The sequence below is a fragment of the Equus przewalskii genome, chromosome 16, assembly GCF_037783145.1.
Source record: "Equus przewalskii isolate Varuska chromosome 16, EquPr2, whole genome shotgun sequence".
Lineage (NCBI taxonomy): Eukaryota > Metazoa > Chordata > Mammalia > Perissodactyla > Equidae > Equus > Equus przewalskii.
In genome coordinates this window covers 68,063,413-68,088,087 of record NC_091846.1, presented here as the reverse complement: position 1 = coordinate 68,088,087, position 24,675 = coordinate 68,063,413, and the positions used below count along the sequence as shown (strand labels likewise).

General features: G+C 40.6%; 1 protein-coding gene across 46 annotated transcripts in view; it reads left to right on the top strand.

Moving 5' to 3' along the window:
* Window positions 1–24,675, top strand: part of DOCK9 (dedicator of cytokinesis 9) — a 269,565-nt gene that overhangs the window by 218,716 nt on the left and 26,174 nt on the right. For 24 of the 46 annotated variants that reach the window (XM_070579155.1, XM_070579130.1, XM_070579124.1 and 21 more), the window contains 8 exons: window positions 6,965–7,080; window positions 12,736–12,873; window positions 12,993–13,175; window positions 15,195–15,308; window positions 15,429–15,644; window positions 17,144–17,201; window positions 18,113–18,190; window positions 19,649–19,755. In XM_070579155.1, coding sequence (XP_070435256.1) covers window positions 6,965–7,080; window positions 12,736–12,873; window positions 12,993–13,175; window positions 15,195–15,308; window positions 15,429–15,644; window positions 17,144–17,201; window positions 18,113–18,190; window positions 19,649–19,755 — 1,010 coding nt within the window. The remainder of the gene's footprint in view (window positions 1–6,964; window positions 7,081–12,735; window positions 12,874–12,992; window positions 13,176–15,194; window positions 15,309–15,428; window positions 15,645–17,143; window positions 17,202–18,112; window positions 18,191–19,648; window positions 19,756–24,675) is intronic. The other 22 variants (XM_070579148.1, XM_070579154.1, XM_070579142.1 and 19 more) reach the window with 1 other exon arrangement.

Sequence of the window (24,675 nt, the reverse complement as noted above, 5' to 3'; positions counted from 1 at the left end):
AGTTAAATGTAATGGATATAGTCTCTCTTTATAAAATTCTAGGCTTAATTTAAATCAATATTATGTCAGTCTGCCACATATTGAATCATCGGTAGCCTTCAAATGCTAGTTCTGAGTTTTGTACTTAGCTGTGGAATGTACATTAGTGACACATCTAAGGCTACAATTCTTGATTTTTCAACATCTTGTCTGTTAGGGTTTTTTTCTAGCTCTGCAGACAAGGGATTGAAACAAAGAAAACAAGGAGTTTTGTTATTTTTCATTTTCATTTCCTATTTAGCAAGCAGAAATTAAATTCCCAGTATTGTGCAGGACCTGCTACACTGCCTTAGCCCAGATACTTTTTGATACAGGGACTGTCTCACAGTCAGTTGAAGTGAATGCTTAAACTTTAAAGCACTTAAAAAAAAATCAGTAGCAGACCAAGGCCCTGCCTCCAAAGATAATCATTTAGGAAACACAGAAAATAAACAAAAATAAAACGAATGATTAACACACGCGTAAATAACCTTAATCCACTAAGAGGTGCAGCAGCTCCTCTCGCTGCAAATGGATTCCGCTGTGATGGCTTCAGTTGGAGGAAGGAGACAGCTGGCTGTGTTCTGCTGCCAAAAACCATATTGTTAACATGGTTGATTTCCATTCTCTCTCCCTGCTACCCACAGAGAACTCCATCCTTCCTGCCTCTCTCCTCTTTCATCCTGTCGTTTTTGCTGTAGTCAGTTTTCAATGACACTATCCTCAATCAGAGTTTCTCCTTCTGCTTTCCTGATAAACAGTGTGTAGCCGATTCTTTTAGCCTTCACCTGTGTTCCAAATTGGTTCAGATACCTCAAAGTCCTTGAATCTTCCCCTAGAACTCAGTCTTCATTTACATCTTTAATTCTGATTATATTTTTGGGTGGCTTCAGCCCTTCCCTCCATTAGCTTTTTGAGCTCCAAATTGTCACTTGGTCAAAATCCACAGAGGAAGGAGTGTATACTGTATGTATACATGTGTATGTGTGTTAGCATGTGTATGTATGCATACATATATGACATTTTACATCTACCTCAGTATTTTATCAGAAAATTGTAGCCATATATGTCTTTAAAAAATGTTCCTATTTAACAGTGAATACAGTACCTTCTGTTGGGCCAACCAATATGACGTAGATCCAGTAAATGAGAAACTTGCCAGGATGCCAGAGTCTAAAGTGAATTTATTTTAGAAAAGAATAAAAATAGGAAGAGTCCTCTATGCACCTATATTTTTTATTTCCTCTTTGGGTAGGAAAGGCTTTGTCAGACCTCAGCTTGACCAGTAGGGGGCAGCAGATGACCACGAGAAACTTAATCCAGTGGCGGCCAAGCTGCACTGTCTCCATCACCCATTAACAGTAGGACATGGGGAAAAGACACCATATGCATTACACGTATAACTCTAGCAGGGACTAAAACTCTTGGGTTTTGAGAAGAAATAATGAAAATGACAAATCCCACTGTGGCCAAATAGTCTTTAACTATTTTTAAAACACTAAAAGGATTGAGGTTGGTTTTTTGGGTTTTGCCCAGGTATATGAAAAGTAAGTGTTTACAATATGAAGACATTGACCTACTTACTGTAAAGTGCACCCATTGTGTATCAATAGAAGCTATTTGTGTTAAATGAAAAATTGAGTATGATAGCTACATGTAGAATATTCTATATAAATCACGTTATGGGGGAGAACTAAGTAAAACATGTTTTCAAATAAGTGATACATTTGCAAAAAATATAAAATAACACTTTGTATTTACTCTGATCTTCTGGATTGTTATAGGGATATATTCATTTGCATGATAATTCATGTCATGCAAATAATTCAGGGGTGCAATGGGGGGAAAACCAGCCAACAGGTAGAAATACTTGAAGAAAACCTGTATTTCCTATAATGCAATATAAGAAACAGTTTGAGATCACTGGATTGAGTTGCAGAGAATTAGATTTCAGGTCAATGTGGGAAAGCATTTTCTAGCTGAATTGCCCATTAGCTAGTATGGGCACTTGCACTTGGACGTGTGAAAACTGGGTGAGGACCCATTGGGGATATAGTCCAGGTCACTTCAGCATCATATGAGGAGTTGGAGAAGATGGCTTGGTAGACCCCATCTAACTCCAGAATTCTTTGGTATCTATGAAGTGGGAGTAAGAAAATGAGCACAGATGATAATTAAATTCCTTTGCTATGTATAATATTGAATTAACATGAAAAATGCAGAGAATGCATATATCCTCTGAAGTAAAATTAGTATTTTTCAAAAGGCTTTAAGCATGGACAATATGTCTTTTAAGATAGTAAAATAGGCTTGGATGCTTTAATCTCTATATTCAAGATAGTAAATGAAATGTTTGTTTATAAAGCCACATTTCCTGATTTTGAGACATGTTTCCTTGATTAAGAGATACATTTTTGCACATTTTCTAACATTTCTGAAATCATGGTATATCTCACAGTTGGATCAGATCTGTCTTACAGATATATTTTGCATGTTACATCCAGTGTAGCAGTCTGTCGTTGATTGGTGCTTCTTGCAATTGATAGAGTCTCAGAATAGAGAAAGTCTGGCATAATGCCTGTTTAAAGTCAGTCTTTTATTATTTTTAATATCCTTAAAGATTAAGGCGTATAGTATGCTTAAACCAAGTATCTTCATAGTTTGGGTCTATATCCCATACTAGGTACCATTTTTCAGACACAGCTAAACATTAGGTTGAAGTGATCTTCAGAGAAGAGAAAGCAGATAGCATAACCATTTTTTCACATGTAAACTATGAGATTATAGACTATTTCCACAAATCATTTTGAGCATATTTGTTTTCTTGGTGTGTGAATCAGAGGGCAGACAGCAAATCACATGATTTTTTGCCCTGGGATATTATTCCTTATTCTCTACTCCTTACCTATCTGTGAGGAAACCCATCTTTTTTTTTTTCTCACCTTTTTTTTTTTTTAAAGATTTTATTTTTCCTTTTTCTCCCCAAAGCCCTCCAGTACATAGTTGTGTATTTTTAGTTGTGGGTCCTTCCAGTTGTGGCATGTGGGATGCCGCCTCAGCATGGCCTGATGAGCGGTGCCGTGTCTGCGCCCAAGATTCGAACCGGCAAAACCCTGGGCTGCCGAAGCGGAGCGTGCGAACTTAACCCCTCCACCAAAGGGCCGGCCCCAGGAAAACCTTTTTAGCAATAAAAGTAGGATGGAGACGAATAATAGACTGTGTAGAGATTGATCAGTCTGATATTTTGCATAAATATGTGTAGTTAGTGAAAGCTGTAGACCATGAATTAATATATCCAGGAGACTAGGTCTTCTACATGTGGGAAATTCTGTTAGCAAGAATATTCCTTCCCATTTAGTATTTCTACTTTTCTCATAAAAAGTATTATTTTTCTGGATGCATATTATAGGCCAGAGAAAAAACTAAAAGTGAAAACAAGAATTCTGGTTTCATAAAGGGTGAAGGCAGGGGCCTGCCCCGTGGCCGAGTGGTTAAGTTCACGTGCTCCACTCTGGCGGCCTGGGGTTTCGCGGTTTCTGGATCCTGAGCACCGCTCATCAAGCCATGCTGAAGCTGTGTCCCACATAGCAGAACTAGCATGACCTACAACTAGAATACACAACTTTGTACTGGGGGGCTTTGGGGAGAAGAAGAAAAGAAAAAAAAAGAGGAAGATTGGCAACAGATATTAGCTCAGGGCCAATCTTTAAAAAAAACAAAAAGGTGAAGGCAGCTGCTGAAATGGGAGTACTTCCTATGAGAATATGTATCTGATTCATTTTTCTAGCCCAAATGTCCTCTGACATTCAGAAAAGAGGAGTGGCTTGGATCAGGCTTCTGTCCTTCCCACCACATCACCTCTGGTCTCATGGCAATGGAGAGGGAAGGATGGTGTACAGATGTGGTCAGCATTATTAAATCGAGCTGTTCAGGCAACAGGAATTTATAAAACAGAGTCAGGTTGATTAAGTCTAAACAGCAGATGACATTAGAGGGAAAAAAATCTCATCCCTGGCCTGTGAGTGTTTAAAAGATTTGGGGATTTTAGAACCCAAATTGCTTATCTGAGTGACAACAGAATGAGAACTGTGCAAATGTGAGCAGTGAGTCCTAAGGACTCTGAAGAACCCTTGACATACATGTCAACAATGGCACATCCAGGAAGTCCTTCCCCTCTCCCTGACCAGCCTGGGTGAAGGCCATCAGTGACCCCTGCCCCAAGGTACCATTGCCACCTAGTGGAAGTCATTAAGGTTAACATCTTCCTTGCCTGGGTCAGAATCCACTTAATCAGCTTCAAAAGTTTGCTGACTGTTACTTTAAAAAATTGCTGTGTCCTTTAAGACTCCTTTCTTGGATTTACCAGCTTGGTTTCCTTTACCTGTTTTGGCCTGTAACATGGTGACCATTGATTAAAGCTTTCCTGCGTCCAGAGCTTTCCATGGGAGATGTCACTTGGCGAATTATCCAAGCAGTCTCTATCACTCACAGAACCTCTCCATGCTGCCACTTATTTGGGGAGATTTTTAAAATAACACTAACTCAGGAATCCTGCTGATTTTTGAGATGAAACAGTTCAAGGAAAAGCAAATTATAACCAGTTGTGGCTAAAAGGACCCTTTCGTTTATTCCTATATGATTCGGACAAAGGCAGACAGATTTCTGTATGAATCTGATTCTTATTCTAAAGGAAACTAGATAGTGTAATGGCTTATGGGCGGGGTAATAGCTTGGAGAAATTTTGTCATCGCATTTCCATGCGCGTATACATAGTTACATAATAACTTAAGTAGCATTGCCCATCGATTGTATGTTTTAATAGCACATTACCAAGTTCCAATTCTTGAATTGTTCCAGACTTACAGCCAGGAGTAGGTCAATTTTGTGGGCATTCTTCAGTGTGTAGCCATCTCATCACCTGGATACACTTAGTTGATAAGTTATCTAGAAAGAGAAAAGGAAAATTCCATGCAGAGAAAGAAATTAAAATATTCACCAAAGTAAGTTCCTTGTTACAGTTTAATCCATGTTATAAAACTTCACTTGGGTCAAATGGCAGCCCTCAGTGAAGGGTCCTTTCCACCTGTGTGACGATTTTGGTTGGTCTAATAAAAGGTGTTGTATTTTTTGGTTTCTTCTTACCCCAGCTCGTGATCAGTGTAAAAATAATCATCAATCTGTTTGTTTTCCTCTTTCATTGTCTTTGTATCTTACCAAACAAACCTCTCCGGATGATGGCTTACAAAGGCAGTTCAATGAATATTAGTACCCAAAAATGTCCATCTTTCTTTTCTCTGGGAGATTTCTTACCAAAAAAGCAGAAATAAAAAAACAGAACTAGCAGAGTGCCAAATGTATTACATAGCCTCACTGAGGACACACTGGTTCTGTCACAGTGTGAGAGTAATGCAGTCCACTAATACAAAACTTTAGAACCAGCTTTTTAAAACCAAAGCAAAATTGGATGAAAGCACATAATAGTGTTTTTATCATACTTTCAAAAGCAACTTGGTAGCTTTAAAAAGCTTTTTTGTAGCCTTTTAAAAATCATTCTGTAACTGACATTTATTAAAGACAGAATAACATCATGCTAGTTACTCTGTTTTATCCTAATAATAGGTACTATGATACAGTGACCTGGATAAGGAATTTGGAGTATAGTTTCTGGGGTTTTTTCCTTTACTGGCCTCAAGAAAATTCTCTAGGTTTTCTGTACTTGGTTTTCCTGATCTATATACAAAATGTCCTCCTCTCTGGAGTATTAAGAAAATTACCTGCATAGTAAGTGTTGATTTGTTTTTGCTCCTTGGAGAAAGACATTACGTGATGTTTTATTATATTGCCATCTTTCTTTGTAATCTACATCAGTACTGTAACATCTTTGCATCCCTATATATATTTCTGCTAATACATACCATTTCATAATTTAATATCTCAAATTGTATGTCAAACTCCATTTATGTCAGTACTAAATTGATTTTACAGCCACATGCAGAAGATATCAGTTTGTATTTAAATTATGATTCCTTAAATCCTTTCCTTTTCTTAAACATTTCTTTCAGACTTAGTGGCTTTTATGCTTTTTGTTAAAGCAAGTAGAATAGTATTAGCAGTGCAGTCAACTCTTGATTATGGTTGGTGATTCGAGCTGATAATGCAGATCTTTAAGTCATTGACTTAACACTTAGATAACATTCACTATGTGCCAGGTGTTACTCTAAGAGCTTCACAACTATTAACGAATTTAACACTCACCACAACCCTTTGAGGTAGATACTGTTATTATCCCCACTGTACAGATGAGGAAACTGAGATATAAAAAGGTCAGAGAACTTGCCTAAGATCCCACAGCTAGTAAGTGGCAGAGCTGGGTCCAGGGACCAGCAGCCCAGCTCTCAGCTCATTTTCTTAACCCTTTGCTATGCGGCTGCCTCTGTCTGTGTGGGAAGCTTCAGAAATCTCAACCTCCCTCACCACTCCCGCCATCCTAACAGCTCAGTCAGCTGGCTCAATTGATTCATCGACTCCCGTCCAGGTGCCTTCCTGGCTCCACTGTTTACTAACTGTGTGGGTTAAGATAAGTCGTTTGGCCTTTCTGTGCCTCTGTTTCCTTATCTGCAAAAAGGGTTTAATAGTGTACATACTTCATAGGGCTATTGAGGGATTAAATGAGGTAATACATGTAAAGATCATAGAATTATGGCTGACACATAGCAAGCATGCAATAAATGTTTGCTGCTATTACTTCCTTTCAGTGATGAAAAAGTTATAACTGAACGGAAACATTATTAATATCTCCCCTCTCCCCGCAATAGGAGGCAAACAGGGAGATGAGGTCCTGAAATAAGCCTTCTGTTAATAATCAAAAGTTGACTGTGACTCTACCGTTCCACCAGCCTTTCTGTCTGCAGCCACTCCGCAGTAACTTGTGTTATAATTCATGCAGGCTATGGCCACTCGGATGCAGATGTTCTTCACCAGTCATTACTTGAAGCCAACATTGCTACTGAGGTGTGCCTTACGGCTCTGGACACTCTCTCTCTGTTCACACTGGCGTTTAAGGTTTGTGTTGAATAGCTGTTCCTGGTCAGAGCTTTACCTTTTACATTCATTCTGCTTATGTAACTGAACCAGCGAGAACTTCTTATGTTGTATTTTCACTTGAGCCAACTATTCTGCCCCTGTAAGGAAACTACTAATCTTAATTTCCCTTAATAAAACCATTCCACAGTTAATGACTTGAATTCCCAGAAATATAATAAAGCTCAACTGGTCAGAGTGTGCCGCATGCTTGCAAAGGGTGGAAGCAGTCTCTGGAGGTGATTAACACTTGGCTAGAAGAAAGCATTTACCTGAGGAATGTGGCTTTGCTAGGCCCTCAAGGATGATAAATATGGGAACCTAATCAGGCATTTCTCCCGCTATCTTTAAACATAACCAAATGTGGTAGCCGTTAAAATTAGATATTTATACGTTGAGGAGCAATAAGTAAAAACACATTTACCTTTTAAAAAGGTTTTTATCTGTTACTAAATTAAATGATAGGAACATTTCAGAGATAGAAAATAAAAGGTTGTTTTGGTCTTATTTTTAGGATTTAGCAAGTAATATTGAAGTAGGTGGAGATGGTCTCTTCAGCCACTCTCTTGTTTTTAGGAACCTAACACTTCCCATGCTTGCTAAGTGATTACTTCCATTTCTAGCACAGAAAGGGGAAATTGAATTAGTGTTAATATGCCATGAATATTGAAACTATATGTTTGTTTGTATGGGCATTTGGGAAATATAACCAAAGTCATTCTCTGCTTTACTCATCTCCACTTCTCATAAAGTGCATTTCTTTATTAGAGTAAAAATAGTTACCCTGATATTATGGCCCTTTATTCTTCTTAGCAGCCATGCCACTCAGGTCCCCATGAAATGTCATTACTAGGAACCTAGTTGAGAGAGGAGGATCCTAACAGAATGAGTATGGGGGGCGGCAGTACCTTGATACGTGGAGCCGCTATTCTGGCAGCTCTCAAATTGTGGTCCTCAGGCTAGCAGCAGATGCAGACCCTGGGAACTTGTTAGAAATCCAGATTCTTGGGCCCTGACCAACCAAACCAAACTCTGTGGGTGAGACCTGAACACTATGGCTTGCGAACCACTGCTCTACTAGAACCACGTTTGGAACCTCTTTCTATTTTCTTTTGGATATTTTCAGTTAAAAATTTTTATGTAAATAGGCCATGAAATTTTTAAGGTGAGTATTTGCCGTGTATACTATTTCAGTGCTAATTGTGAATCCTTCAGTTCTGAACAGTAGTTGGGACGCTTTACCACCCTCTGCCTGGGCCCCACCGTGTAAATGAGCAAGAGGCCCTGGCGCTGCACAGCAGGTGTGGGCCTGGCACAGTGGGTGGGGGTGAGGGTACACACAGCACAGGTGTGGTCTGGCATCACCATGAGAATAGTGACAGTTTCCTTACTGCACAGCCTACAGTTCTTATTTGGCCCCTTATATTGCTTCCTTCATAATAAAGAAGAGTATTCATTAAGGTTCCCAGACCTCCAATGTCTGGCCACCAGATAGGTTCTGACTGTTGAGACAGAAACAACCTCTGATGGTCTCTGATTGAAAGCTGATTGGGACATTTATTGGCTCAATGTCCTTGGGAAAATTACTTCATGTCTCCAGACCTAAGATTTCTCATTTGTAAGATTGAAAAAATACAATGTGCCTCACAGGGCTGTTTTAAGTTTAAAGTGAGATGACCTAGCATTTTGCTGATACAGACGAGGCTCCAATACACTTGGGAGCCAGCTGTGTATACAGAAGTACCATGGGCTTTAACTCCCAGCTCCCCCATTAGCCAGATTTTAATCCTTGGGTGGTCTATGTGGCATCTCTAAATCCTAATTTCCTTATCTAGAATGAGGCGATTATGCCTATTGTATACTAACAGATGGATATGAAATATCCAGAAACACCTACCCTGTGTCTGGCACATAGTAGGAGCTCAAATGTCAACTCTAGTTTAGCAGTAAGCACTTTCCCAAGTGTTCGTGCCTTGCTGGTCCTGTGATAAAGGTTCTGATCCTGAGACCCACAAGGAAGACTCAGCTTTATAGCTAAGGTGTCAAAGGCTATGTGCCTGTATGCAAAAATGTCTGATGTTTAAAGCTCAGCACCCCTCACTGAAAAGTGGGAGGATGGGCAGATGTTACGGTATTAATGGATGTCATGCCAAGCTATAGGCTCACCTGGCCTAGATTCACAGGTTCATGAGGCCCACCAGCACAGCAGCCACTGGGATCTTCCTCTGCACATACTTGCTCAGCTGAGGCATCAATTGGAGAATATCAGAAAAATTAAGTTATTTCATTGAGTTAACAGATGTAATTGTTTGCAGGAAAATCATTTCTACAGATATAGCCCCATCATTACTGAGTCCCTTAATTAAGCACATCTAATAAGTTGCCAAAGGCAATGAAGAAATCTAGTTCTTAATGAGAGAAAAAGCTTGCAAAGATTTAAGCCTTGAATTCTGATTATTATTAATATATTAGCTTCCTGCTATCCATTGAGTGCCTTATGTGCTTCAAGTGTTAATCTTCACAACAGCCTGACCTCATAGATCTTCTCCCCCGTTTTATCGATGAGGTGATGGAGGCTGAGACAGGTTAGGACCCTTGCCCAAGATCTCTACACAACTGGCCTGTCCAAGCCCTTGTTCTCCAGCAAGTTAGGAAGGAGGACGGAGGAGGGAGGGGAGCTAAGCTGAATGAGTATCAAAGTAGTTGGACGGTCTCTCGTACAGGAAAAAGGAGGAAATTACCCAGCCCTTACTGGAGGCTAGTACTTTGCTGGGCGCTTTCACATATGTTATCTCATTTAATATGTAAAAGAGTGTGTTTAATAAACCAAGGTAGTTACATGCAGAAAAGTACAGTTCTTCTCTGGCTATTTTACAATATCTACTAACACAATCCCAAACCAGTGCTGGCCTTTACATAGTTGATAATATTTTTAGTGTGTTCACTCATTTAGTCTGAAAATGTATTTTTAGTTCCCTGAAGTGCCTTTCTTGATTTGAGCTGCACAGTGAGAACCTGTGCATGAGGATGAGGGGCACCTGGATAATTGCAGGGAGTTTGTGACCTGGTTTACACAACTGTGAGCCTGCTCTGCAAAGACACATGGGGTCTGGGTCATCTTAGTGATTGGTGAGCATCTGCAACTGACACAACTCTTCTTTAAACTAGATTTTTCAAGTTATTTTTAAATCGATATGTAAATAAAAATAAATACCATATGCCTAGGAAGAGTGTAGCTATCTTAAATAATGTGGCTCCAGATATCTCATTTTAGCACCCAAGGTTTGTTTTTTCTTCTGTTCCTCGATCTTTAAAAATTACTAATATTGTATGTTTGTTCTCTGAAAGGCTCATTTCCCTTAGGAGGCCATGTTACAACAGTCAAACCTGAATCTACATCACACAATTCCTGAGAATTATTTATAACCTATTCTTCACCTTATTGCTAGAAATAAGTCCTGCCTTTCATATTATTCTAACGTCTCATTTAATTTCCTGAGTGAAATTTTCTCATCCTCAGGAAAAGTCTATAGGGATAAAAAAGTGGAAATTAGATACCCTCCATTGTTAGTGTGGTTATTTCTGAGTGGAAAAGTGAAGGGTTATTTTTGTTTTGCCTTTTTGTCCCCCTGTGGGCCTTTCTGAATGTTCAAAGATTTTTTACATTTAGTGTATATTACTTTCTAATTAATGAGAAAGAGACAGAGACACACACACAAAGAGACAGAGGGAGAGAAGAGAATTGATTGGAAAATTAAGGATGGGCAACGTTAGACTGGGGTATGTCCAGGGAGACAGGTCCTTTACCCCTATAAATGGGGGTTTCTTTATACCTTGTATAAGTGAGTTTGAACTCCATTCTTGCAAGCAGGTTTTGAGATCAGTACTCCAAAAAAACTAAATCATGAAAATGGGAAGCAAAACCCTTGACCAGAGATAGTGAAAGAAAGGAAAATTTAACTCCAGGGGTAAGAACTTGGAGATGGGCCAATTCAGACAGCAAGATGGGGGGTCTTGGCAATTTTTGTATGAACCATCTCTCCTGTATAGTTCCAGCAAAGAGAGCTGAGACAATAAAAACTCACATCCAGATTCATCCAAACCTTAATCCACCCATAATTAGGAAGAACCATGTCTCCTGGGAAAAGCGGTGTTCACAGACAACAAACCATGTAAGCGGTTCCCCAAACACTGGAAACAACTTTTTTTTTGGTTGGTGAACAGCTGCTCCTGGTTGAGAATTCTGTGATCCTCAGTTAATTAAGTCACATTTTCTGCTCATTAAATTGCTTCTCTTTCACATGGTGGAATTCAGTACTGTCCCTCAGTACTTCATGATGTCAAGATCACTGTGAGTTCCACTGTCCTCCCAGCTGTGAATGCATCTGTGACTCGCTAGACCTAAAAAACAAAACTTATTCCTTGAGTAAAAATTTTTCTCCAACAATAAGATGAGGTGAATCTTGAAGCTATTACTCTAGCCATAATTTGCTATGTAACAGAATTATTTGGACATAAGTAATCTCTGTTTTTACCTAAATTGTAAGATTGGTTTGAGATACTGGCCTCTTGAAATTTTTTTATTACCACCAATTTTGGCTGCTTGTGCAAAATGCACACATGTGCCTCCTCCCAAACACACACCTTTGTTCAGACAGGCTTGTCTGTATTTGAAGATGCAGCTCTTTAGTGTCACACACGTTTAAGCACGATGGCTGCATGCGGACCTCTGGCTGGGTGACACCTCTCTCTACAGTGTGTGTTCAGCTGTGGATGGGCATTTCAGCCAGCCAGGCTTACAAGGTGTTTAATTAGTGTGAATGTGCTGCTGGTGTGAGGAAATCGTGAAGAATGAGGAGAAGTAATTCATTGTGGCCTTCTTGTTTTATCAAGTAAAACTCATGACATGTTATGTCCTGCTAGCCATCACTTATTGAGCTAGACCAAAGAATGTGTCAGACACTTTCTGTACCTGACCTCAAGTCTTCACAGTAGCTGTGCAAGGTCAGTTTTAGGGTCTCTGTTTTACAGGTAAGAATGGTGAGACTTGGTTTACCTGCACAAATCCATACACACGGTCAATGGTGCCTGACCAAAGCCTGCACATTTTCCAACTTAGCAAACTGTCTGATTATTCATAGCTTAACAGAGTGCCTGAGAAGCCTGGGGGGAAACCCTCACTTGTAGAGGAGCTGTTTCATATACCTCACTTCAGTATTTTTTCCAGCCCATTAATTAGCTGACACGTGTAATGGCACGTCTTTGTTGGAATTAAGGTGTCACAAACATCACCTCTATATCAGTTGCTGGTATGCACTAAAGCTAAGTAAATAAATAGAAGCCCAGTCTGTACTGAGGAACAGTGGTCCTTTAAACCATATTACAGTTTGCTGGGAAGTTTTATATTTAGTCCCTCTCCCAACAGAAAACAACGCTGCAAAGCATAAATTTATTGATAGCTTATTTGTACTACAAGGGGATTCTGTGCTTTCCTAGGGCATTCATGGCAGAGTTTCTTTAAATTAGAAGTTGTCTTAGTATCTGGAAAATTTAACCTTTGAGCCCAAAAATTGTATGAAACCTATTAGAGGTGTTTGGTGTGTCTCACTAACCAAGCTGTCCTTTGTGTGTTTTAAGAACCAGCTCCTGGCTGACCATGGACATAATCCTCTCATGAAAAAAGTTTTTGATGTCTACCTGTGTTTTCTTCAAAAAAATCAGTCTGAAACGGCTTTAAAAAATGTCTTCACTGCCTTAAGGTCATTAATTTATAAGGTAAGCTGTTTCATCAGGAAAGGTCATAATTGATTGTCATACATTTTCCACTTTCCACCTGGAGTTGAAGGGAGCGCTAACCTTTATGTGATTTATTTGCTTTCTTGGGTTCCGTCTAGTTCCCCTCCACGTTCTATGAAGGGAGAGCTGACATGTGTGCTGCTCTGTGCTATGAGATTCTCAAGTGCTGTAACTCCAAACTGAGCTCCATCAGAACCGAGGCCTCCCAGCTGCTGTACTTCCTGATGAGGAATAACTTCGACTACACTGGAAAGAAGTCCTTTGTCCGGACACATTTGCAAGTGCGTGTAGTGTAGTTTTCCAGTGCAAGTGTGCTGTGTGGAATTCTGTTTTAGCAGGAAAACTTTGAGTGTCGCATTTACCAATTTACCTCAGCATAGCTACTACAAGATCCGGCCTCAAGATGGAAAATTTGAAAGTCACATTTACTGATTTGGTTTATTTCATTCATCCTCCACATTGTAAGATTTGGGCCCAGGATGTGTTTCTATTAGTAAATTGATATTTAAATATTGAATCAATATTAGACTGACTGAAATTCCATTGAATCAAGATATAATAGAACCTATGTGATGCCTGATAGTAAACATCTTGGGTAAGACACAAAAGCCCAAAGTGGTTCATTTCATCTTCCATCTATTGACACACCTGCCATCTCTCCAGAGTTAAAATGTCCCCAGTTCTCTGTTCTAGGAACCTTGCAAGATACTGAAAAGTCTTATGTATTTTTGTAGGCTCTCTTTTTCTGCTAACACATACAGAAGTGCCTTCTCCATCTCTGTATTTATTCCTTTTTTAAAAGAAATATTTATTGTTTGCAAACTACGTGCTAGGATTCATGGATTCAGCCATAAACAAAACAGAATCCTCTAGAGCCTGGCCTTCATGGAATCTACAGTCTGCTGGAGGACAGACAAACCCCGAAGTTCTTGTGATGTAGTGTGCCTCGTGCTATAAGAGAGGAAGTTGAGTGCACCAAGGAGGGGCATCTGGCTGGGGGCCAGAGAAGCTTCCCAGAGAATGTGAAGGATGAACAGGGGTTAGCAGGTATAGAGGGTGAGCATGTTCCAGGCTACAGATGCACCATGTGTGAAAGGGCCTGTCTGGCAAACTGGAGAAGGTCCTAATAGTGCAGGTGAGAACAGATTAAAGAGGCATCATTGCATATTTGGAGGGATCTCATAGACTCCAATGCTGAGAATGGATCAGGGGAGTTGAGACCTTAGCTGGGAAGACCTTAGGGAAACCATGGTTAGATCTAGGCCAGAGAGGATGGTGTCCTGGACCAGGCATGGTGAAGTTAGAAGGAAGAGGAGATTAAGGTGACAATACTAAGTGATTGATTGTACCTGAGTGTGGTAAAGGAAAAGGAGGGAATAAGGATAGCATCCATGTTTTAGCCTGAGTAACTAAGAAAAGGCAGTGCCATTCATAGACTCCCAAAAAGACAGATCCCCCTTTGCATAGTTAATACATATACGTTTTAATAAAAAACGCAAAGGACAGTCCACTTATTGAATATGTAGTACGAATAAGTTCAAACCAAAAACCGAGGAAGTAGGTGATAAGATCTCCCTTTTTGCCAGCTCTGGTGGTCTAGTGGTTAAAATGTGGTGCTGTCACCTCCATGACTCGGGGTCCTTTCCTGGTCGGGGAACAACATTACCTGTCTGTAGGTTGTCATACTCTGGCAGCTGTGTGTTGCTGTGATGCTGAAAGCTACACCACTGGTATTTCACACACCATCAGGGTCACCCATGGTGGACAGGTTTCAGCAGAGCTTCCAGACTAGATAGACTAGGAAGAAGGATCTGGCCACCCATTTCTGAAAAAATTGGCCAAGAAAATCCTATGAATAGTAGCAGAGCATTGTCTGATACAGCACCAGAAGGTGAGAGGATGATTCGAAAAGGCCAGGCAGGGTTTCAGTCTGCTGAACACAGGGTCATTAGGAGTTGGAATCCACTCGACAACACTAACAACAGCAACCCTTTTTGTTAGAGAAAGTGGTAGGTAAGTAACTATGCAAGTGATATGGACTTATCTGATCCACATCTCCCTACACTTTCCTGATTAGCATTTTGCTGTGCAAACAAAATACTTAAGGAAAACAAAATCACCTTCTGGAATAATTCTTGGAGGAAATAGATGACTCAGACGTTGTTTCCCACACTGGAGTGATCTCTGCCGAAAACTTCCGCTTTGCCCTGTCCTCATACACATCCTAACTAAAGACAGGAGCTGAGCCTGGGAAGTCATTTGAAGGTGAATTGATTTGCTCACGTTTGTGTGTCCCTAAGGTCATTATTTCCGTCAGCCAGCTGATAGCAGATGTTGTTGGGATCGGGGGAACGAGATTCCAGCAGTCCTTGTCTATCATCAACAACTGTGCCAACAGCGACAGGCTCATCAAGGTGGGTGGCCCGGTCCTGTTTTATTTGTCAATCCCAAGACTCTGCCTCATCGTCTGGTATGTATGTGGACAGACAGAACGCAGCTGAAAGCCACGTGTCGTTCTTCTACCCTTGTTTTAGCACACCAGCTTCTCCTCAGATGTGAAGGACTTGACCAAAAGAATACGCACAGTTCTGATGGCCACTGCCCAGATGAAGGAACACGAGAATGACCCGGAGATGCTGGTGGACCTCCAGTACAGTCTGGCCAAGTCTTATGCCAGCACTCCTGAGCTCAGGAAGACGTGGCTGGACAGCATGGCCAGGATCCATGTCAAAAACGGGGATCTCTCCGAGGTAGCTCTGCAAGCCTCTCTGTCCGGGTTGTTGAGAAAACTAATTATGCCCCATTCACTAAAAGAGGCCGATTTTCAGAAAAATTTCCCAGTAATTAAAAGAAGCCAATTAATAATTTACAGCACTGTAAGGGGATATTTCTATCACGAAAGAGCATTGTTTGAAAGCTCCGTGTTTGAAAACTTCCATGTTCATATAGATGCCTGCTAATTCAAGTGCACTCAGTTTCTGTATAAAAACTCATCACTAGTTCTAAAATTCAGTTATTTTATGATAGAATTAAATTTTCGTGTTACTAAAGTAATGGTAGGGCATTGCTTTTTCCTTTTTGAGGTAGCCCACTTCCATCTGTGGACGTGAGAGATATCAGGGTGTTCCCTGGTGTCCAGAGCTGCCATGTTTCAATAGACAGTGTGGCAGGGCGGGGCCGGGGGAGCTGTGTGCCGGGAATTGGATCTTTGGGCTCCGGAGACAGACTGAATCCCAGATCCACAGTTACTAACTCTCTGACGTTGAGCCAGTTTTTAACCCCTCTGTGTCTCGATGACATCACCTGTAAAACAGGAGAAATTAAGGAAAACAATAGGCTGTAAGGCAGGTCCTGCATTCCCATGAAAATTCTGTTCAGGATTTGTGCCTCAGACATTTAGGTCTGACCAACAGTATTACGAAAGAAGCATGCTTTTACTTTTAAACTTCTGTGACTGCTTACATTAGTAAAATTATGCTCTATGTCTGAAAAATTTATTTAACTGTTTTTATGTATTGATTATTCAAGGAGTCCATTCTGTTTGACCGTAAATTTAAACTATACATTAGCCATAATAAAAATGAATTACATGTTATTAGTAGTAGTAATTTTTCTATCACAACAACCAGGAGCTCAGGCATTAGAACCTTACAGTGGGTTCATTTCCAACAGCTATCTTCAACTTTTTGTATCACCATAGCAACTTGGTAAAAAAAACTTATTTTTATTTTTTGCTTTCATTTTAAGTTATTTATAATGTTATCCATTTAACATTAAATTATAATTTTGGTTTAGAATTCTATGTTTGGAAAAAGTTACAGCTTCATTTTTTTTTTAAGTTGAAAGAAAAATATTTTAGCCTGAAATTTGAGCAATTCTCTCAGAATCTAGGAAGGCACAGGCCTTTTCTTCACGTAGGTCCTCTTTTCACTTTAAGAGAAATGATGCAGAAATCTTAGATATATGAAGAACAAATGTTTTTTTATCTTTAAAATTAGATTTTAATAATTCTAAATAGAAACAAACCTTAGCAAATTTACCACCATTTGTCTCAGTTTGCAGTTTATTTCAAAATTTCAATTTATGTGAATTGTTGCACTTTTTTCAAAAGGTAAGATGTCAGCTATTAGAAACACTAGTTGGTGCCTTGAGATCTAAGATTAGTACATACAGTCAATGGATTTCTGTCTGTGAGTGTTATGACATGCTTTATAAATGGTGATTCTGAAGCATGTGTCTCTTATTATAGGCAGCCATGTGCTACGTCCATGTCACAGCCCTGGTGGCAGAATATCTCACACGGAAAGGTGAGGAATGATTCCTGTGTTTTGTGAAATGAATATAGAACTGTAGAAAGCAGCAAAGACAAGAGAGAGCCATTGAGAGAGATTTGGAGGTGGGGGATTTGTGTGTGTGTGTGCGTGTGTGTGTATACTGTATTCATTGTTTTATTCACTGTCATGACATTTGCTTGACTTGGTAGGTACAGCAGAAATGCCAATATCAAAAACAAAAAGAGATGGCATGTTGTCATGTAACTTCTTACTGTGGCTCCACCTTGCAAAAATTAGTTAATGAGCTTTGCATCCGGCTGTCCCTGACCAACGAATCTTGAGCTGAAAATATTTTATTTTCCCTTAAGATAGTTCCCCCTCAAACTGTTTATCAGTCAAAAGACAGTTGTAACAGGACATCATCAAACAGCATTTTCTGGAATGCAGCCCAGTTGGCTTTATTTTACGACAAGGTAGACTTGCTGGCTAGAAACCTTGCCTCCCCGTGGAAGGAGAGGGCAGGAGTGAGTGCTGCCGGTTTGTAGATTATGAGTTTGTTCCCAAATTAGCAGGCCATGAATTCTTTCACGAGTTCCTTTTGGTTAAACACCAGTTGCTCATTTCCATTTCAAAATCAAGAACATCAGCATTTTTAGAAAAGCTGGTCATGTGCGTATGTGTACTGGGAGCACAGGAGCACCAGATCTGGCTAACGAGTACATTTACAAAGTGAGAAATGATATAACGTCACAGATGCCGAGGCCAGGGAATTTCTTTATATCTAGTACAGCTGGCTCTTTGGACTGGAATTTAAGAGAGTCTGGGCTTTTCATATATCAGAGCCCAAAAGAGAAAGAAATTAAAGAAGGGCTCCATATTCTCTTACTACCAGCATGATTTCCTGTTGAGACCTTTTGTCAGGTAATATCTTTCCTGGTGTTTAGAAGCAGACATAGCCCTCCGGCCGGAGATACCCCACTTCCCCTCCAGTCACAGCACCTGCCAGAGGAGGCGCCAGGGAGGTGAGCTTGAGGGTGGGTTCAGCCCTAGGGCCCAGCCGCCCACCCACGTGACGCTCAGAGGTGTGGGGATTTTATCTTTCAGCTCTGCATGGCTGGACTTGGCTCTCCTTCCCTCCCTTCTCTTCCTTGCTTCTCTGTTTTGATGGCAATCCTATTCTGTGGGCAGGTAGAGGAAAGCGCTTTGGCCACTGTTCTAGTTATTCCACCAGAGCTAAGTTGTTTATTTAAATGTACTCTGCAGCCTCAGAGTGGGTGGTCGGCTTTTGTAATTTTGCTTTTTGTATGTTACTATATCCTCAAGCTCCTAGATTAATACTTTTCATAGGGGAATCTTATGTCTGCATAGAACAAAATAAAAGCAAGGCTAAACTAGGACAGTAGCAGGGGCACTAGACAACCCGTGAATGGCTTAGAAACCTTGACCAATACGCAGCAGAAAAACCTCTGACTTTAGGGTCTGCTCTTTCAATACTTGATTTCAAAATACTCTGTGTTCCTTTTTCCTGAAATGTGGGAGGTCTCAATTCGAGTTTTGACTTCTGTTTTGTTTTATTTTAACCACCAATCTCAATATTAGAATAACAAGGCATTTCAAGTCCTTCTTCAGTTCATCATTTTTGCCCAACTAATATTGTCCAGTTGACAAAACTTTTCCCAGTGACTCCAAGATGAATAAAGGCCCCAAATGGGCCATTATTGCTTAAGGATAGCCTCTCCCAGGTATTTATCCCAGCTCCAACCTTATACCATTCCACCTTAGAGAGCTGAGTGTCTAGGCCCCTGAAGTATTCATGCTGTGTGTGCCCCGCTCTTCAGTTGTGGGGAGGAAAGAAGGCCCCTCCTTACCCGCCAGGCAGCTAATGTGGAACCAGCTACGGCAGCCTCTCAGCTCACGGCTGTAGCTATTGAGTTCCATCTTGGTTTTGTAGACTTCATGAAAGAGAAGAGCAAGTTCTAATCTGAGTTCTGGGTTACCCCCAGCCAGAGCGGGTAAGATGACAGCTTGAAGGAAACAGTTATTTTTGAGTCATATATTTCTCTTTGATTGGCTTTGGCTTCTTTATTTTTCTTGGTATCTGACACCATGGGACATCTTACCAAATCAAATGATTATTTAGTTGTTATTCTTTTACTATTAATTTGACTCAATACCTATTTCAGTTTGTTTACAGTTTATTTAATGACTGCATACATTTTAATAAAAGTGGGTGAAAAATAAAAAGAGATGAGAAAAAGGAACAAATTGCAGCAGACGAAGATTAAATATGAGGAAGCAAATGAAGAAAAGCACACAGTGGCCCCCAGGCTCCCCATGGGAATGCTGGCCTGAGACCTAAGAGATTTCAAAATTGGTTATTTGATTTAACACAAAAACATACAGGGCAGGAAGGACCATCAAAGTTCATCCACTTGCAGGTTGATAACTCTGACTCTCTCCCATGCTCTCTCGATTCCTAGGCATGTTTAGACAAGGATGCACAGCCTTCAGGGTCATCACCCCCAACATAGATGAGGAGGCCTCCATGATGGAAGATGTCGGAATGCAGGATGTTCATTTCAATGAGGTACGTGCTAGCACAGGCGTGGGTTTTCAGTACTTGAGTATCTCAGAACCTGCTGTTTGCCCTGCCGGTGCGTTGAACGAAGGCTTTTCTCTCTGCAGCTGCTGTTGACACCCTTCACTCTAACTAAAATAATTCTCTAGACAACTGCAACAGAACAGTGAAAGCTTCTGCCATTCTCCCTTTCCAGGAATTCCTCCTTTTCTCTGGAAAGAGAGTTTGAGGAGCTAGTTAGCTGTGAAGTGAGGCTGAAAGCTCGAACACTGTGGTAAAAGGTTCAGTATTTTGATAATAACTTTCTTATTCTTTCCAGCAACTTATTTCTCCAGTTCATGGGTTTTATTGCTCTTTTAAATCAGTGTCTCCAACACTGGACATCTCCCCAGTGTCTCCAAACACTAAAAGCCATGAGATGCCAGACTGGGCTGTGGGGCATAGTGGCTCTGTTCAGGGTCCCAGGTCCTGTCTCCACTTCAGTGCCGCAGCCCAGGTTCTGCCTACCGTGAGTGAATAGGACCACCCTGTCCCACCCCTAATAGAGACCAAAAAGGTTGACATTAGGTCATTGTAGCAATTTCTCCAAGTTTCTCACCAAAACAGGAACACCTTGCAGCCACTTATCTGTACCTAGAGAGTTTTGAAATAAAGCTAGGAATTTGAACAACTGCCAGTTTCCTTCTTGCATTCCCTGAATTTCCTCTTCTGTGAATATCTGCCAGAAGGGTTTTTCATATGTGTCTGCCTCCCCTCAACTCAGGGCAGAATGAAGCAGTCAAGGGAAAGCTTTTTAATCCTGCCTATCTTTTAAGGAAAAATAAAAGTTGTATGTTTCTTCATGTGGAGAGAACAAACAGAGAAAGGAGTAACTACCTCTGCCTTTGTTATACTTGTTTTTGTGACGTGGAGTCCTACAATTAACATTATGGCTTTTAACCATGTTCTTGCCAGGAAGTAGAGCCCAGAACAAACATCCTCCATAACATCAACCAGTCCATAAATCAGTGGTTCTCAAAGTGTGGTCCTGGGACCCTTGGGTCCCTGAGACCCATCCAGGAAGTCTTCAAGGTCCTTATTCTTCCAACTGAATGTTTGTGAGGCTGGATTTTCTCTTTTTTTTTTTTTTGAGGAAGACTAACCCTGAGCTAACATCTGCCAATCCTTCACTTTTTGCTGAGGAAGACTGGCCCTGAGTTAACATCCGTGCCCATCTTCCTCTACTTTATATGTGGGATGCCTACCACAGCATGGCTTGCCAAGCAGTGCCATGTCCGCACCCAGGATTCGAACCAGCAAACCCCAGGCTGCTGAAGCGGAACGTGCACACTTAACCGCTGTGCCACTGGGCCAGCCCCTGGATTTTCTTTGTATACATCAACCGAAACAACATATCAAACAGATTAAATGCAGAAGCAAATATGAGAATCTAAGTTTCTCCTACAAAGTCAGACATTAAAGAGAGTTGCTAAAACATAAAACAATGCCACTCTTCTCCCTAATTTTTTTAAAAATATTATTCTTTCATTAAAAATGTTTTCTTTAACACATAATAGGTTTGTTATTGTTGTTTTAATTAAATTAATAAATAAATCTTTTTACTTGTCAGTTTCTATTTCTAATATTATAAATACTGAGAGACAATACCCATATAAATGAAAGTTCTCAGTAGCTTTTAAGGATTCTCAATAATTTTTATGATATATAAAGGGATCTTAAGCCTAAAAAGTTTAAGAACCACTATCATAAATTGTCTAGTCTCAAATGACCTTCTAAATTAAAAACTAAACATGAGAAAGGAGGATAATAGTGAGTGTTTCGTAGTTAAATATTCAAATAATTTTAACCACAATAGGTAAAGTTTTCTAAGTCTCCTGAAAAAAAAATGGTAAGTTGGTTATTATGTGGCATTAACAGTTCAGCTGTCTCTCCACCTTGAAGTGCCTGGACAGATGGTAATTTTTTATTTTTTACTGTGGAGTCTGAGACCTGTCACTGAGTTAACAAGGTCCACATGCTCTTGGCTTTGAACTGCTCAGTTCAAGGCAAGTTTTGACTGCGTTTTTCCCTGAGAAGGGACTTGAATGGATTGTCTTCTTGCAGAAACCACCCTTGTCTTTTGTGCCAAATTAGACCTCTAGAGTGCAACATTTTGTTTAGAATTCCATAAGGAAAACGATGCCAAGAACAATTAACTATTTGAAAGTAAACAGTTCTCAGTAACCTGTCCCGCAGGGATAATAAAATGAAGCTCAAGTTTGCTCATCTGATTAAGTAATAGGCTGGAATAATCACTACAACTGAGGGAATCAGCCTATGGAATCAAGTGCAGACTTGGTTGGGAAGATTTGTGAATGGTACTTGCTCTGAGTAATAGCTAAACATGTGACAGGGATAACCTTATCAGTTATTTTCAGAACTGGATTTTCCACCCTGTCCTTGAAGCATAAAGTTGGTAAATCTTTAACAAGGTCCATGGTACATGATAATCTATGATGATTAGGATGTGACACAGTGCAGTTATAAAGTCCTGAGCAAGCCCTGCACATCAAGATTGAAACCAGCCGGGAAAGGAAAAAATAACGATGTTCAAAAAGCCAGGAAAACAGAAATTGCTATGCACATTTTTTGCTTTGGGTATCAGGATGTTTCAAGAAAAAGAGGAATTTGAAAATCTCTGCCAGAGAAGGTCTTTTGGGAAAAGCTGACAGGTATAGGTGTATAACACACAGCTTAATAAAAGTCATTGCCCTTTTAATCTGTATTATTAGATATATTTAAATGCCTCAGATGCTCTCCTAACATGATTTTAGAGGAGCTACCTAAAAATACACAATTCTCCCAGCAGCAGGCCTCAGGTGAGTCTTTATTGACAGCATTCATCTTCGCTGCCTGATCTAAGGAACAGACCCCCTCCCAGCTGCCTTTGATTAGATAAAGAGGAACATCCCATTCCTGTTTGCAATTTTGTTTCACAAGTTACAGCCTGTGCAGACTGAAGAATTCTGAGTCCCCTATGGTGTCAGAATTCCACATAACCCATGTAGTTTTGAGATCCCTCCCTCATTATTCCAGTCAGGGTCCTGGAAGGAAATAGGTAGCACAGTAGGGAAACTGAAGAAAGTCTGATAAAGGGTCTATTTTGAAAAGTTTGGACAGGGTTTAGGGAAACCAACAAGGAATATTGCAATACTCTTGAGGTTAGCAACAGCTAGGTTGCCACCCTTCAACCTGTGGGCTAAGGGAGGGGTGAGAGAGAAACTACACAGAGGGACCACCTGACAGGACTCATGGGTTTAGGGGAGGGCTCAATCCTGGCACCCTGGCAGGGAGAGAGCAAGAGCAGCCACCCCACCCTCACTCTCCTCCAGCCTTCCAGTCTCCTGCTGGGCCTTCCATTGACTGAACTCAGCTAGGAGCCAGAGGATAGAGAGCCTGGCAGCCCTGGTGCGTCAGCCTCCCAAAGCACGAAGCAAGGGAGGACGGGGCCAACAGGAACTCTTGGAGGGGGAAATGGAAAAGTACAGCCCATCCTCATTATTAGCCCACTTGCCAAAATTTCTTTGTAACCCCAAAGTCAGTATTCACTGAGGCCATTTTGTGGTCTTTGGGGGACATGTACAGAGTGTCAAAAAATTTGAGCCCACACGTTCCCAACTGAGGTTGAACAAGGTAATACTCTGCCTTCTTGTTTCCACTCTGATGCTGTAAACAGGTGTCCTTTTCATGGTCTATTTAATGCCATGTTTTTCATGTTTTTGTGCTTTTTTTGGTGATTTTGCTGTTTAAAACAGCCCCCAAGTGTCGTGCTGAAGTGCTGTCTAGCGTTCCTGAGTGCAAGAATGTGGTGATATGCCTCATGGAGAAAATACGTGTGTCAGATAAGCTTCCTTCAGGCGTGAGTTCTAGTGCTTTGGGGTGTGAGTTCGATGTTAATAAATCAACAATATATACTAAATTAGGTGCCTTTAAACAGAAGCATACATAAAACAAGGTTATGTACTGATCAGTTGTTGAAAATTTTGCAACCAGAGGCTGTCAGGAATGTAACCCTGTATTTCCCCAGGAGCGGTGGTTGAGTGTTCACTAATTCAGTGTTTGAGGTGACTTTATAGAACGTAACTACCTTGAATAATGAGAATCCACTGTATCTAGCAAACTCAACTATTGTCTCACAGAGCAACAACTATCACCATTGGGTGTGGAAAACATTGTGATGTTAACCAGGCACTTCTCTGGCTTACATTAGCCAAATTGTTTCTTTTCAGAAACAACTGCCAGTAACAAACATAGAATGTTTACATCCATAGAACATCCCAAGAGGTAGAGATATTAACAGGATTCCTCTGTTTACAACTCATCCAAACTTGGCGATTGCCTGTAACGCTGTGGAGCCGTCTAACCATCCACTTCCCCTTGACTGAGAGTGCTCTTAAAACAGTAAGAGTCACATAGCATATCCTCACTATTATAGTGCTTCTCCAAAACAGTAGCAGTAGTGAGTAGTGAACTTGGCCGGTGGAACTTGTCTAACTGTTCTACCCTTGCCTCATACCGGGACGTTGTGCCCTGCTCCATTTTACAGATGTTCACAGAGCTTCCTTGTGCTGATGAAACAAGGGTGAACAAAATGTGGTCTCTGCCCTAGTACATTATACATACTGCCTTTGATGCTTTCTTCCCATTGAGGAGAAATCCTAAACCCCAGTTCCTTAGAATCTGAACTGGAAGTTGTCTGACTTCTTTGTGACCTGCAAATTTCTATATTAACGTATGTTGACTCATTCCATAAACTAGCTGTGTGCCATATGTTAGCTTGGGGATATTTTCACCTAGTACAGTAGTCCTCAAACTTGAGTGTACTTGGAAAGTACTTAGATTCCTGTTACAAATACAGATTCCTGTTCTTCCCTCACGTCCCAGATTTGG